The 16,422-nt window shown below is 32.7% G+C and overlaps 1 protein-coding gene across 1 annotated transcript in view; it reads left to right on the forward strand.

The window, feature by feature from the left end:
• The window catches only part of LOC107746979 (prostaglandin F2 receptor negative regulator-like), a gene marked incomplete at its 5' end in the record, with an annotated part of 27,352 nt that overhangs the window by 8,479 nt on the left and 2,451 nt on the right, over window positions 1-16,422 (forward strand). Inside the window, 3 exons of the mRNA XM_016561344.1 lie at window positions 1,360-1,767; window positions 4,285-4,392; window positions 15,464-15,769. Coding sequence (XP_016416830.1) covers window positions 1,360-1,767; window positions 4,285-4,392; window positions 15,464-15,769 — 822 coding nt within the window. The remainder of the gene's footprint in view (window positions 1-1,359; window positions 1,768-4,284; window positions 4,393-15,463; window positions 15,770-16,422) is intronic.

The following is a 16,422-nucleotide window of genomic DNA, read 5'->3' on the forward strand; positions in this document are numbered from 1 at the left end:
TTAGGTTGTTTATCTATTCTTCTTTTTTTTTTACTTTATTTATTTTAATTTTAAATTTATTTGATATAATAATAATAATTATAATCATCATCATGTAATCTGAAAGGGTTATTTTTTTATTTAATTTGATATAATAATCATCATCAACGCTGTCATGTAATCTTAAAAGATTAATTTTTGTTGTAATTTTTTTTATTTAACCTTTTTATTTTATTGTGTTCGGTGAATCATTGAACTTTATTGTTTGTTAATATTTAATGTTTATATTGTTTGCAGCAATATAATGAGGATAGCAGCTCAGATCATATTGAGATCGGTGTTATTGTAATATTATTTATATAATATTATATTTATATTAATATTTTAATATTAATATTATATTAAATAATAAATTGAAAATAAATAACAAAAATAACATTATATTCTATAGATGGTTAATCTATTCTTCTTTTTTTTTTACTTTATTTATTTTAATTTTAAATTTATTTGATATAATAATAATAATTATAATCATCATCATGTAATCTGAAAGGGTTATTTTTTTATTTAATTTGATATAATAATCATCATCAACGCTGTCATGTAATCTTAAAAGATTAATTTTTGTTGTAATTTTTTTTATTTAACCTTTTTATTTTATTGTGTTCGGTGAATCATTGAACTTTATTGTTTGTTAATATTTAATGTTTATATTGTTTGCAGCAATATAATGAGGATAGCAGCTCGGATCATATTGAGATCAGTGTTATTGTAATATTATTTATATAATATTATATTTATATTAATATTTTAATATTAATATTATATTAAATAATAAATTGAAAATAAATAACAAAAAATAACATTATATTCTATTAAATTAAAATACAAATATTAATATTTTTTGTATTTTTAGATTTCATTTTAATTTCAGTTTTTGTTGTAATTTTGCTATGAGCTTTTATGATGTTTATTAGTTTTTGTTCATTTTAAATATTACTGTTTGTTTAATTTGTTTTTATTTCAGTTTTAGTTTGTTTTAGTTCAGTTTTTATTTATTTCCAGTTAGATTTAGAACTTAAACATGTTTCAGTTAGTTGCCCTAGGCAACGATTCTAACTAATATTTTATTTATTTTATTTTACTATTTTGTTTTATTTGAATCAACAAAATGTTTTTGATAGTTTTAATTTGAGTTAACAATAATATGATGATAACCCTGATTGAGCTCTGACTTTTAATTGCAGAGTAAAAATAAGCAATTGTGAACTCAGTTTGAGGAGAGAAACCTCACATACAGACATTAAAGTCTCAATTTAATCTCATTGCTGTCTTGGAGACACTATTAATGAGATGTGTTTTGTTCACCTCATTCATTAGGTCCTGTTCTCGGTGTCGTGGCCCGGCGTCTCCGTGAAGCTACGGCTGCTGGCTCCACGTTTGAGATGAGCTGCCAGGCCAACATCCAGAATCTCCTGCCGGGAACTGCCTTCTCAATCCTCATCTTGTCTGAGGAGGCCATCGGGTCACCCAGCCGGAAACTGGCCTCTCTGGGCCCTGAGATGGTTCTTCAGCTGGAGGACTGGGGTGAGCCAGGCCGACAGGACAGCCTGATGCTGGTGAAGACCGGTAAAAGGGACTTCCAGTTCCGGATCCAAGCGGTGCAGGTGACCGATCGTGGGTTTTACTCGTGTGAAATGAAAGCCTGGACGAAGCAGCCCGGGGAAGACTGGGTTGAGATGGCCAAAGGAGTGTCCAATAAGGTTCAGATTGCTTTTACTCACAAAGGTACAGAATACAAGATATATTTGGGTGAATCTCACCAAACATGTCCATTTCTACCATTAGAAATGCCCCTAGTGCTTTCAGAAATTACATGAAATAGTTTTTGATTAGAATTTTTTGTTGTTTATATAACCTGTGTTTGTCATTTTATTGTGTTTGGTCTATCATTGAATTTTATTTTGTGTTAATATTTAATGTTTATTTTGCTTGTAGAACTATGGGTTTGAGGGTAGTGCATTTCCAAATAAAATTATTAAAATGAGTATGATTATTAATAATAAAATACTACTAATAATAATAATGGTATTATTATTGTTGTTGTTATTTTTATTATTATTATTTAAATAAAATTATTAAAATGATGATTATTATTATTAATAATTAAATAATAATACCAATAATAATAATAATTATTATTATTATATTATCATTGTTTATTATCATTATTATTATTTACAGAAAATCGCATTCAACAGATTAGAGCAGGGCAATAATATAGTTCACATTTTGCGAAGAAATAAAAAATCAGGAAGATTGCTATAGTCGAGATTTGCTATATATTATGTATTGTTTTATGGGAATATACTGTATGTTTGAAAATTAAGTTGGACATAATTATATATCCACCTTCATATAAAGAGTAGAGGTATAATATAATTATGTAGAATAATTTTATGCCAAAATAAAAAAATTAAGCCATTATGATTAGCTATAAAGTTTATATTGCTTTATTCCCAAATAAAGATGTGTGTGTGTGTGTGTGTGTGTATGCAGTTATAATGCAGTTTACATTTTGGGGTGAGATAAACAATCAATAATTTTAGATTTTCTATATAGTACATTTAACCTGTTTTTGTTATTTTATTGTGTGTGGTGTTGATTTTTTTTTCATTATTTTATTTTATTTTATTTTATTTTATTTCTTATAACACTTTGGGTTTGAGAAAAGTGCTTTTACAAATTAAAATTATTATTATTATTAATAATAATGATGATATTATTATTTGTAGCAGTAGTAGTAGTAGTAGTATGACTATTGTTATTAGTAAAATTATTATTAGTATCATTATGTCACATTTTACCCTGAAATCAAAAGGACAAAAAGTGAAGTAAAAGATAATGTGAGCTGGCTGGCGATATCAAGCCCTGACTCTCTGTTTTATTTTTTTCTCTGTATGTTGTGAGGCTGAAGAGCTCTTAAATGAAGCCCAATTGTAATTTAAACTTTATAAATAACACAAATCTAGAAAGATGAAACAAAAAAATGTTTTCTAATTTGAGTGGTACGGGTAGGTTTTCGCGGGAAATTCGAGAATGGCACTGCGTCATTACGTCACTTCTGTAAACATAAAGAAGTTGTCCCGGCTACTAGGCTATCGCATGTGAGGATCCTGCAGGTGGCAGATCGTTTATAGCCTTTTCTCACAGCAGCTGGAATAATTAAATGTATAATTTTGATGGCGGATTGTAATCCAGAAAGGATTATGTGTTTATGAAACACATGTGAATGAAATTAGATTATACTCCAGTTTTAAATGTGCATCTGATTACAGATGTGGCATTACACAAGATTTTTATTTTAAAGAGAACCAGTTCTAAGGAAGAATAATTTGCTTTTTGGGTTAAAAAATAAAAATTTCTTTATATGAAATTCGGATGGCATGACAATTAGAGATTACTGTAAAGAAATTGAAATCTACGCTAATACACACTACATACACGTAGTCACGCAATGTTGATGTTGTTAACATTAACAATTTGAGAACAGAGTATAACAGTAATAATAATTTGCACGGTTTGAAGTGATATTAGCTAATTAACTGATCATTAGATTTAATCACCATTGGTAGCGCGATTTATGATAATGCTTTTTTCCTCAGTTGGTCACAACAAACGTGGCAGACTTGATACTTACTTGTTCAGATGACAATATACGGTGAAAATTCTTATTTGGGTCATATATTCCAAGACGTAGGCTAGAATCTGTGATTGCGAAGTACAGTAAATATCCACACCAGTGCGGTGACTGACTGCCACACATATACTCCTCAAAACATTAGATTCATCCACGCTAGAGCCGGGCCGCCGCACAACCCACTCAAGGAAGATAATTCCGCACACAGCTGCAATTGCAGATAATTCCGCAAGTAACTGCAATTGCAGGTTTCAAACAGAGATGGAGACAAAGAGGCAAAACTTACAGACTGCAGCTTTAACATGCCAGTAATAATATTAAATCAACAGATAGATCTTAAAAATTCAGATATTACTAGTGTATGTATAAATTGTAATGATGTTACTGGCTCATTAGGAGTATATGTAGTTTGCCTCTTAACAGCTGGACGATTGTAGGAATCTATACAGATTCCTATATATTAAAAAAAAATTACTGACTTCAAACTTTTGAACGACAGTGTGTATATAATAAATATAATGCTCAATATGCAGTATGCTTTAATATATCTATCATATAAGACTTAAATGAGGCTATTTTTTTCCCGTTTTATCATTTCCTACAAGGTCCCACGTTTGATCTGTCCATCAGTTCAGACACAACGAGTGTTTTCCCCTGGGAAACTGTGAAGATGGAGTGTGACGTCAGTGTTAGTGGCACGTCTCCCACTGCAGGCGAGTTACACACGTTTCTTTCTCATCAACACACAAATGAAATAACACAGATGAATGCTAATTATGAATAACTTTAAACTGCCAGTATAAATTAATTTTCAGTTTAGGCATTTTAAATGTTATAGTTTGCTTCTTTAAGCATTAACATAGCACAAAAATTGATCTTGTTCTAAAGGAATAGTTCATCTAAAAATGAAAATGTGCTGAAAATGTTCTCAACCTCAGGCCATCCAAGATGCAGATGAGTTTGTTTGTTCATAAGATTTTGAGAAATTTAGCATTACATCACTTGCTCACCAGTGGATCCTCTGCAGTGAATGGGTGCCGTCAGAATGAGAGTTCAAACAGTCCAAACAGCTGCTAAAAACATCACAATTATCCACAAGTAATCCACACGACTGAAGCCAAAAGCTGCGTGTTTATAAGAAACAAAGCCATCAAGACATTTTTATTGGAGCCGTGCCGGAGCACAACCCACATAATAAAGATAATTCCGCAAGTAACTGCAATTGCAGGTTTCAAACAGAGATGGAGACAAAGAGGCAAAACTTACAGACTGCAGCTTTAACATGCCAGTAATAATATTAAATCAACAGATAGATCTTAAAAATTCAGATATTACTAGTGTATGTATAAATTGTAATGATGTTACTGGCTCATTAGGAGTATATGTAGTTTGCCTCTTAACAGCTGGACGATTGTAGGAATCTATACAGATTCCTATATATTAAAAAAAAATTACTGACTTCAAACTTTTGAACGACAGTGTGTATATAATAAATATAATGCTCAATATGCAGTATGCTTTAATATATCTATCATATAAGACTTAAATGAGGCTATTTTTTTCCCGTTTTATCATTTCCTACAAGGTCCCACGTTTGATCTGTCCATCAGTTCAGACACAACGAGTGTTTTCCCCTGGGAAACTGTGAAGATGGAGTGTGACGTCAGTGTTAGTGGCACGTCTCCCACTGCAGGCGAGTTACACACGTTTCTTTCTCATCAACACACAAATGAAATAACACAGATGAATGCTAATTATGAATAACTTTAAACTGCCAGTATAAATTAATTTTCAGTTTAGGCATTTTAAATGTTATAGTTTGCTTCTTTAAGCATTAACATAGCACAAAAATTGATCTTGTTCTAAAGGAATAGTTCATCTAAAAATGAAAATGTGCTGAAAATGTTCTCAACCTCAGGCCATCCAAGATGCAGATGAGTTTGTTTGTTCATAAGATTTTGAGAAATTTAGCATTACATCACTTGCTCACCAGTGGATCCTCTGCAGTGAATGGGTGCCGTCAGAATGAGAGTTCAAACAGTCCAAACAGCTGCTAAAAACATCACAATTATCCACAAGTAATCCACACGACTGAAGCCAAAAGCTGCGTGTTTATAAGAAACAAAGCCATCAAGACATTTTTTACTTCAAACTGTTGCTTCTGGCTAAAATACGAGTCCATATTCCATCATAATGTTTCCTCCAGTGTTAAAAAGTGGTCATTTTCAGCAAAGTTTCATTTTTGGGTGAACTATTCCTTTAAAAATTTAGATTTTTTTTTTTATATTAGAAAACAGCAGTGATTTTTGCAGAATAGTCTTGAATTGGATGTTTTCTTTAGGAAGGATCTTTATAAAATACATTATTAAAAACATGGTTTCTGATTCTTTCAAAACTATTAGTTTCATTTTCATCGTATTCCACTCATTCACTTTTTATCACATTTATTGATGCTAAATCAAATCAGAACAAAGCATTACAGAGAAATCATTAAATTGGCAAGAGATCACAGTAGTATTTAAAGTTCAAAATGATTCATCTAATGCCATATTACAGTTATTTTACCAAACTCAGGTGATGAATTACTAGGTTATGTTATCTTTTCGCTGTGTATTTAGCGGTTCAAGAAACTGAACAAATATAAAAAATAAAAAACTATATACACTTCACTGTATAAATTATACATTGATTCTTATTAAAGCAACTTTATTAAAGTTCTTCAATCAAGAACAGTTTGTGATTTTTCTCTTTGTGTTTTGTTGTTTTATTAACATTAAAGGGATAGTTCACCCAAAAATGAAAATTCTGTCATCATTTACTCATTCTCAAGTTGTTTTATACCTGAATGAGTTTCTTTCTTCTGTTGAACACAAAAGTTATTTTGAAGAATGTTTGTAACCAAACAGTTGCTGGTCCCCAGTGACTTCCATAGTATTTTTTCCCTACTATCAAAGTCAATGGGGTCCAGCAACTGTTTGGTTACCCAAAATATCTTTTTTTGTGTTCAGCACAAGAAAGAAATTAATACCAGTTTGGGACAATGTGAGAATGAGTAAATTTTTGGGTGAACTATCCCTTTAATGACAAGCAGCAGCATATTTAGTATGAGTCTGCTGTCGCTTTAAGAGCTGTACGAATCTGTTTTCCTTTCAACTGTTTACTTTCATTTTAGACATAACCGACTGTGTTTATATGTAAACCTGGTGTCTTTTTGACAGTATTAGCGCAATCAGATGCAAAAGATAACTTAGTCCAGTAATCAGGCGCTGTTTGACAGGCTTTTTAGCATGCACACGCTTCAGGTGTACGCGCTCAGAAAAAGCGCATGTCAGAACAGCATGCGAATGAAATGTTTAACCGGCAAGGCTTTAAAGGTGCCATAGAATGGAAAACTGTATTTACCTTGGCATAGTTGAATAATAACAGTTCTGTACATGGAAATGACATACAGTGAGCCTCAAACACCATTGTTTCCTCCTCCTTATGTAAATCTCGTGCATGCAAAAGACCACTGAAAAATAGGCGAATCAGAACATAACACCGACTGTGACGTTACAGTCGGGATCACTAATAGTTACGCCCCCAACATTTGCATATAACCTCGAAAGTGAAAGTAAAACGCGATCGTGCATCCAAAAGCAGTTTCAATGCCCCGCATATTAATAGTGGCTCCCTGATGCCCGCATTTTATATACAGTATAATTACGCAATGATATAACTGCGAGAGACAGTATTGAAATATATATTTTCCCTGCGTTTCCTTCCTGCTGTGTGAGCTACTTAAATGAGCCGAACTGTGAAACAGCCAATCAGAGCAGAGCTCAACATTGAGCCACACGACCCTTCCAAATAAGGTAAAAACAGAGCATTTTGATTTAACATTTGATGTGAATGTATGTCGCACAGTATATTGAGACGGAGACACCAGAACTGCAACTGATAGAATGTGCGCTGTACCACGATACTACAATATTTCTTCAAAAGCAGATTGTGGAGACATTTTAATCGTCCACAATCAAAAATTTTGACATCGCACACTCACACTATCAGACACTCTATGGAGTTTCTTTTCTGTCTTTTTTATTTAATCAAACATACTGTGTTTGAGAGTAAAACTAATTATTTTGTAATTAAAAAAATAAAAGATTGCAAAAAAAAAAATAAAAAAATTTTTGCTGGTCTAAATCTTTTGCTTGCGAGTTGAAAAGTTTTGCTTGTGAGTGAAGCTGTATCTCAGTGGGTGGTCTCTACCCACCAGGATGAAGGGACTATTTCTATTGGTCACTCTCGATTGACGTGACAGGTTGACCACGCCCACTACGCTTTCCCGGCGCCACTTCCGCCCGCAGTCTGACAGAAGAACGAGCGAGGTTATAGCAATGGCGAGCAACAGGTCGTTTACTGGCTAAGATAACTAATTTAACATCTTAATCTCAGGGACAAGTGAATTTAATTATTCTCTCTTCTTATGCTCTCCCATCTAAATATGTAACGTTAGCTAAGCCCGTCTGTAGTTGGTGATATCGGCATCTCCAGATGAGATTTGTGTAACAACAGATCAGCTAACAGCAGATGTGCTTGTGTGCCCATGTGTTGCATCTCTGTTTGTGTGTGTGTGTGTGTGTGTGTGTGTGTGTGTGTGTGAGAGAACACGTGTTTTACGCTCAAACCAGTTTGTTGACATCTAGCAGGAGTTTCTATTCTAATGCGTTATTCTGTAGTGTTTTATTTTTTATAAGACCTAAAGATCAGGCAGTCATGGCTTCATTGCGTCATTCAACACTTTACGGTTGATTTATCATCCATTTCCGTGTTTTACTTCCTTTAGGTGTGTTTATATGATGAAAGTTCATATGTTTACACTGTAGGGGTAAATTTGCTCAAGTGATATTATCAAAACAATTTATAAAGTGTTGGTCCTCTTCATACAGTATACCTTGATTCAGCTATTTTGGCTCATGTGTGCTGTAAGAAAAGAGAAATAGGAGAAAATGAGAGAATCGCTGAGAGATATACAGTATACAGAGAGTTTACTTTCTCCATTACAACAAAACTGGCTCTTTTTATTTTGTTTTGTGTCACAGTCAGAACCTTTTATAACCACAATATGTTTAATGTGATTTTATAATGAAGAAAGTGGACAGTAACATGTGCATTTATATTTTTATGGTTGCACACAGTTCTTTGAACATGGTCGTTCACTGTTTTGATAAATAAATCGTCTGTGTATTGCATTGATCTGGAGATCAGATATATAACAGCATTATTTTAGTATTATTTTTAATCAGTTTTTATATTTTATATTTTCTGTTTTCATTTTAATTTAAGTTTTAGTAATTTAGTTGTGTATATATATATAGTTGTATTATAATTTTGTTACAGTTTAACATTTATTTCAAACAACAAAAATATTTTTATGGTTTTAGATTTAATGTTAGTTTTAGTTAACTTTAATTACATTGGTCTGTAGTAGAGTATTTAGCCAAAACCTGATATGTCATTGTAATTAGAAATGTCCAAAAGTCATTTAAACAATTTCAAAAGCACAATAAGCTTTCATTTTACGACATACTGTAATATGAAGTCTTTAATGCATTACACAGTGATTTGTAAGCAATTTGAATTCACTAATTCAAGTACTTCAATTAACTTGTGACGTTTAATTTGATTCATTTATACCATCTGCATAATGCATAAATGCAAATGAATATCAAATAGGGCTGGTTTAATAAGTTACTTTTGCAAATTGTACTTGAAACAAATTTGCAAAAGAATTCCTTAACACTTTGAAGTCAGCATTTTTTTTTGTTTTGCAGCATTGTTTTGCAGTTATGATCAGCTGGTTGCACATTATCTTCATTAAAAAAATATTTTCATATTTATTTTATATATTTTGTATTATATATTTAAATGTTTTTTCTTTTTTATTACAAACATAATATCATAGGTTTTAAGTAAAAATAAAGTCAAAGGAAAGAAAGGAAGTCAAATGGCCAAATTATCTTTCAATGATTTTTAATTAATCTGGAATATGAGAAAGTATTTCAACATAAAAAAAAATTCAGATTTCACCTTCATGATGACAGCTTGCTGTTATATTTGTAACCTGTTGGAGGTTAAATGTTGAGGCAATAAATGAGTCTTTATGAGGACGTTACTGGAATCAGGTTCAGACATGTCTGCGCTTGCCTTTATTGCAGCACAAATTTGGAAATGAATGTTTAATGTTGGGAAAAGACTGATTTCATGTGAAACTGGGTCACCCTCTGTGTGTTTTTCAGCGTGCAGCAACATGTCACGCTGCCTGAAGATCAAGACGTCATGTATTACCATTTATAACGTAGACGCAATTCAAAGAGTTATTGTATTGTATGCAGATATATGTAAATATCAAGCACTTATTATGTGATTTTTGTAGTCTGATTAAAACCATTTGAGGACCGCACATGGTGACCCGCATTATTATTCCAGTTTTTATTATTATTTTAGTGCTTCGCCTCAGTTGTGTTTATATTTCATCATAACCTGTTATTTATGAGTTTTAGTTTAGGTTCCTTCATAAAATCCTTCAAAAATATAGGCTGCTTTGTTTTAAGTTACCTAGTTTTGATTAATATCACATGCATCCTTCATGGAGAAGCCAGTACCAGAATTATGGAAGCTTATTTCCGCCATAGTATAAAATAAAAAAAAATGTTTTATCTCACAATTGTGAGTTTTTTCCTTGCATTTATTTATTTATTTATTTATTTTCAAAAATAAGTTTCTCACAATTCTGACTTTTCCACGCAGTTTTGTTTTGCAATTCTGAGTTTATATCTTGCAATTTTGACTTTTTTTTCTCAGAATTCTGAGTTTATGGAGTATCTCGCAATTCTGAGTTTCTGTCTCATAATTCTGACATTTCATCTAACATTTCATTTTTATCTCACAATTCTGACTTTTAATCTAAAATGTTGAGTTTTTATTACACAATTCTGACTTTTTAGCCCAAATTCTAAGTTTGTATCTCGCAATTCTGACTTTTTTCATGCAATTCTGAGAAAAAGGTAAAAATTGAAAGACAAAAAGTTGCAATTTGCCTTTTTTATTTTTTTTTATTTTATTTATTTATTTATTTATTTTAATTCCATTTTGGAAATAAGCTTCCATGAATGCATGCATTAAAAGCTCTGAGGAAAAAAAAATTCTCAGTTACTTTTTATTGCAATATCAGGTTGTCCAGATGTTTCTTCTAAAATCAGTAGCTTCCATTTCACTCAATATAGCTGTAAAATTATTGTGGATAATTTGATATTTTCCGTTTAATCTAATTTCTGTCTTAATTGTTATTTTATTATTATTTATGTACTATTATAGTATTTGTGACCCATGCTGGCAAAATATGTTGGATTGTGCACGGCCTAATTTTGAGCTACAGGCAATAAAAAAAGTTAAAGTCAATTTTGGTCGAATTTGAGTTTTTCACAAAAATGAGTTAATTAAGCCCTCTTGTAGTGATCCCAATGCTCCAAATAGTAATTAATCATCTAAAATTATCTTTATTTGTATTTATGTTTTCTGAGAGGTGTACCTTTTTCTCTGCTTCTTAATGACTGGTTAGAATGATAGTTTCTTTAATTTCCAGTTTTAATTTTATTTGTACTTTTTTTTTTTTAATAATTGTTATATGCTTTTGTCAGTTTTGTTGGTTTTTAAATATTATTTTTATTTCAATTTTATTTCAGTAATTTTAGAACTTCAAATTAAACTTATAAACTAATTTAAGTTTCTTAAGTTTAAGGTTTTCATTTCAGTTAACAATTTTTTTCATTAGTTAACAATAACAACACTCATAAGGACACAATGAGATCTCTTGTGAGTTGTCTTTTCTATGCGCGTGTGTTTATGAGTCTGTATGTGTTTTGTTATGAGTTTGTGTGTGTTACAGTATTATCATCTCTTGTAGAGATCAGATTGTGTCAGCTGTAATACGAACAACTTTTCCTCGAGACAAATCCTGCCGTGTTGTTTTACCTGTAAGGATGCTTTAGCTCATTGTAATCTGTCATTCGTCTAATAGCTCTCATTCTCCACTGCTTTATTTTCTCCTAAGGCCAAAGTCTTGCCACATCAGTAACACTGTAATCTTAGGGGATGAACAGCATGTACTTCGCCTCGGCTGCGGGGCTTCATTACCATATTTTGTCTCTTATGTAAGGCTCTGTGTCTGCTGTCCCTGAAAAGAGCAGGTTCTAGTCAAGCTTCTGCATCTGTATCACCTTGACGTGCCTTTGGTTCTTCCTCCACACATGTTCATGATATACGGTTCAAATGTCTGAGAGCACGTTAAAAATATAAGACACAAAATCAGCTTACAATTTGGAACTTTCTCTGTTGGTCATGTGACTCTTTGTACAATTGGTCAGATTTTCTTCTATTGAGGTTTGAAATACTCTTTGGAAGATCTCAAATCATGCTGGAGAGCATGATTATCAGGCTTAAAGAATTTTTAAAGGTGAAATTATGAAAAGTTTTTTTTTTTACTCTAATTATATTTTTATTTTTATAAAAATTTAATTTTAAAATAAAAAAATATATATTTTTATGTTGTATGTTTTTATACAAACATTTTAAATATTAAAATTTGTTCTTAGGTTTGAAATATTATGAAAAAATAAATAGATTCTGAAATTAAATATTTATTTCATATTATTACACAGACACACACAAATATAATTTACTATTATTTATATTTAATAAAATAGTATTTCAATTTATTTATATCTTATTGGTCAGTGAGCTTTGTTTCTCCACAGCTGGAAAAAAAATTGTTCTGAGGTGGACACAGTTATTTCATTTGATAAAGATTACAAAGACAAACGGAATAATGAAACTTTTCATTTCATGTTGGCTTCAAAATTGTGTCACAGCGGAAATGAGTTTGAATAGGCCTTTACATTCAGAGGACTGCCATGTGTGTTTAAAGGATCCACAAAAATCTGTGACCCTCGTGCAGATCATTCGGTTTAAGCACATTAAATCGAATGGCTTTTCACGGCTTTCCCTCAGGCCAGATGTGTGCACGTGTCCCTCAGCTTGTATCTCACTATGCCTGCTCCGCTCCAGCCACTGACCCTTCCTCATTATTGTAAGTCAAGTTCCAAACACATTAGCTCAGGGTGGACACGGGATCGTGGAAATCGTAGGAGGAATAATGGAGCCTTAGCATTTCTTCTTGAGAGCGTCTCGCTATCTCAAATGACTCGATACGTCATGAAGATAAAACACTGCCATTACCGAAAGAGAACACTGTCCACTGATTAGACGCACATCAGTCCTCAAAAATGTATTTAGTAGTGTTTACTAAGGCAAGCATCACTGTTACTAGCGTTCATACTTAAAAAAAAAAAACAGTATCGGATTTATGATTTTCAAAATGAAAAATGGTCACCACTATAAATGAGTCTGTTTAGCATCCAAGGATTTCTTTTTGCGCAATAGCAGCCTGGTCAAACATGAGCGCTGGGCTTATACTGTAATTAACCACATTACCCACAATCCTCTGACGAATCCACAGAATAACTGTAATTAGCGAGATATTCAATATGACTCAGATCTATTGCACCCCAGGTCAGTGTACTTTTGTTCTCTTTATATTTTCCCCACAGGACTGAAAAATCACCAGTGAGGTCTGTAGTAACTGTTGTTTCATAGACAGCATTGAGATTAAACCGAGAGTATCCTGCTTCTCAGATGTTTCTCCTGAACAAAAGACTCCAGTAATGTTGCATGCATCTCCTCCTCAGCAATGTGCTCACATTCATATTATAAGCTCTGTATTCTTACTTCGTCAATTATTGACTAATTTATGTCTGTCTTTTTTATTCTTATTTCTCTGAAGGAATATGATAGGAATAGGAAAATCATCTGAGACTAAATTGATTCTTAAAAGAAGCATAAATGGATCAGTAATTATTTATATTTTATCCATTTATCTATTTATATATATTTATTAATTTTTTAATCTATTTATTATTTAATTATTTATGTTTATTTATTTATGCATTTATTTGTGTATTTATTTATGCATTTATTTCTGAATTTGGGCATTAATTTATTCGTGCATTTATTAATGCATTTGTGCATATTATTTATTTATGCATTTGTGCATTTATCTATTTATGCATTTATTCATGCATTTTATTTATTTATGCATTAATTTATGCATTTGTGCATTTATTTATATATTTATGTATTTGTTTATGCAGTTATTCATGCATTTGTGCCTTTATAATGCATTTACATTAATTCCTAATTATTGTTAGGAACGTGTCATGGTTTCCTGAACTATGAAAGAGCGATAACAATTACTCAAAGGCTAATGTCCTGCAATGTTTTGGTTGGTTTCTCTCTCTCTCTCTCTCTCTCTCTCTGTCTTCCTCCTCTTCCATTGTCATTGTCTTGGTCTGTAATGGGGAAAGATGGCCGTTGTGTTCAGGTTTTTGAGTCAGCGCGTGGGTTTGACAGCAGTGGGCCGTCGTACAGTCAGTCCAATTGCTAGTTTGGGACCATCGTGGCTTTATAGTCATCTCCTTCACTCGTTCTCTACGCATAGATGTGCATTTCATTGCTGTTCCAGCGATGGGATACAGAAAGTGTTATTTTTATAGGACATGCCACATCTTCTAATTGATCTTTAGTTCTTTGAACCAGTATGTGTTAGTGAAGGAAAAAGACTTCTGCAAGAAATGGAGCTGAAAGATTTGCAATTTGATGAGATCTTGGCACAACCTCCATAATAATAAGCTATGCTAGAAAAAAAAAAGCAGTAGAGGATCCTCAAATAAATGCATCTCAAAGGAAGGAATTTTTTTGGCAATTTGCAGTCCTAAAAATATGTCCTCGTTGGTAGTATTTTTAAATCTAGAGGCAGTTTTCTGTGCTTTTTATACTCCATATGGAGGTAGATTAAAAACTTAATATTTTCTTATGACACAATGTTATTGTATTATATTGAGAGGGGAAAAGGCATGAAACAGTATTTCAGCCTCTTGAGCAAAAACATTCTTTATACCAGACCTGTACAGTGCACAAACAAAAAAGTGTGTAACTTTTAACTTTAATGTGCTATTTATATTTGATTTCACCCTTGATGTAACTAAATGATGCACATTTTAGGTTACCTGAGAAATTTTTTTTTTCAATGCTGTGTTACCAAGAAATTCTATTTAAAAAAAGTATTCAAAAAAAAAATCGGAACAGTTCAATTCTTTGTAATATAATATAATATTATATAATAATATGAAAATATGAAGCAGATATTGCTCATGAATTCCCTTTTTGAGGTCAATTATTTAATAGGTTTATAATAGAATAGAATAGAATAGAAAACAAACTGAAGCATTTAAACTGAGATCTGTAAGCTAAATATTAAAAAAAATAATAATTTTAAATGTAAATTCTGGACACTACTACACCTGTGTGTGACTGTAAATGTCTCAGTTTTGTTACCGTTCTGTGCCCATCATCCACTATTTCCATCTCTTAATCAAGCCACACTTCTTTAAAACATGACGTTTTAGTTCACGTGTCATTGCGTTTGCGTTGGCTCTCGTGTTGAGCTATTTCGTCCGCAACCATTAAAGTATTCGATTTTTACAGCGACTCATTTGGTACACATCATTCTCTTTCTATGAAACCTGTAAACCGCATTCATTCTATAGCAACACCAACTCTATATAGATTTACTGCTTTTATTTACAGTGCATTTTAATCATAATTCTGTGATTTCTTCCTCGTCAGACGATGTAGCGTACGAGATTAAGTGGTTTCTGAGTCATCTGAGGGGCTCAAACAGCGCGTCCCTGCTAGCCAGTATGGACCGCTGGGGCGTCGTGCACAAGGCCCCTCGCAACGACAGCAGTGATTGCAGCCTGGAGCGCCTGGGACCCAAAAGATTTGCCCTCAACATCCACAGCACACAGGACAGCGACGCAGGTGACTATCACTGCACCGCAACGCCCTGGATCCGGTCGACCGCCACCGGGGTCTGGAGCAAAGCGCCGGAGGTCACCTCACAGAGAGTCTTCCTCAATGTGAAGTTTGCATGTGAGTAATAAAGAAGTGCACAGAATTGCTAAATGTAACTGTAACAAAGTTCGTAGTTCGGGAAGAAGGAGGCGGGAACCGGCGGATCTTTAAAGATTTTAATAAAATAAACAAACACAAAACGAAATTAAAGCGGCAGCCCCTCGCGGACGACTGCCTCACACAAAACACAAAATAAACTCCAGGCCTGGTCCTCTCTCGTCCGACATTGTCGTCACTCCTCCCTTTTATCCTTCCGGAGTATCGCAAGCTGTTTTAGCATTTAAAATTTGTTTTGACTATCCATAAATATAATTTAAGATAGGAACAATTGTATTTTGACGAGTCATAATTATAATTCGACTAGTCACAATGACAATTAGAGATATCTGCAATTATAATTGCACTAGTAAGAAATCGGATTAGAGATATCTCTAAATACTTTATGACTAGTCAAAACTCCATTTAAGATATCTGTAATGACGTCACAGATATCTTCAATAGGGCGTCACACATACGCAAAGGTAATTAGAGATATCTCTAATTCAGTTTCGACTAGTCACAATTATATTTTAAGATATCTGAATCGTACCTGCTCCTAGTCGAATGTGGTGTTGTGTGACGTGAGACTAAATTTACTCAGCTCCTCCCAGAGCCCCTCCCCGACTAATGTT

The sequence above is a fragment of the Sinocyclocheilus rhinocerous genome, unplaced genomic scaffold (assembly GCF_001515625.1).
Source record: "Sinocyclocheilus rhinocerous isolate Xijiao unplaced genomic scaffold, SAMN03320098_v1.1 scaffold1250, whole genome shotgun sequence".
In the NCBI taxonomy this organism is placed as follows: Eukaryota; Metazoa; Chordata; class Actinopteri; order Cypriniformes; family Cyprinidae; genus Sinocyclocheilus; species Sinocyclocheilus rhinocerous.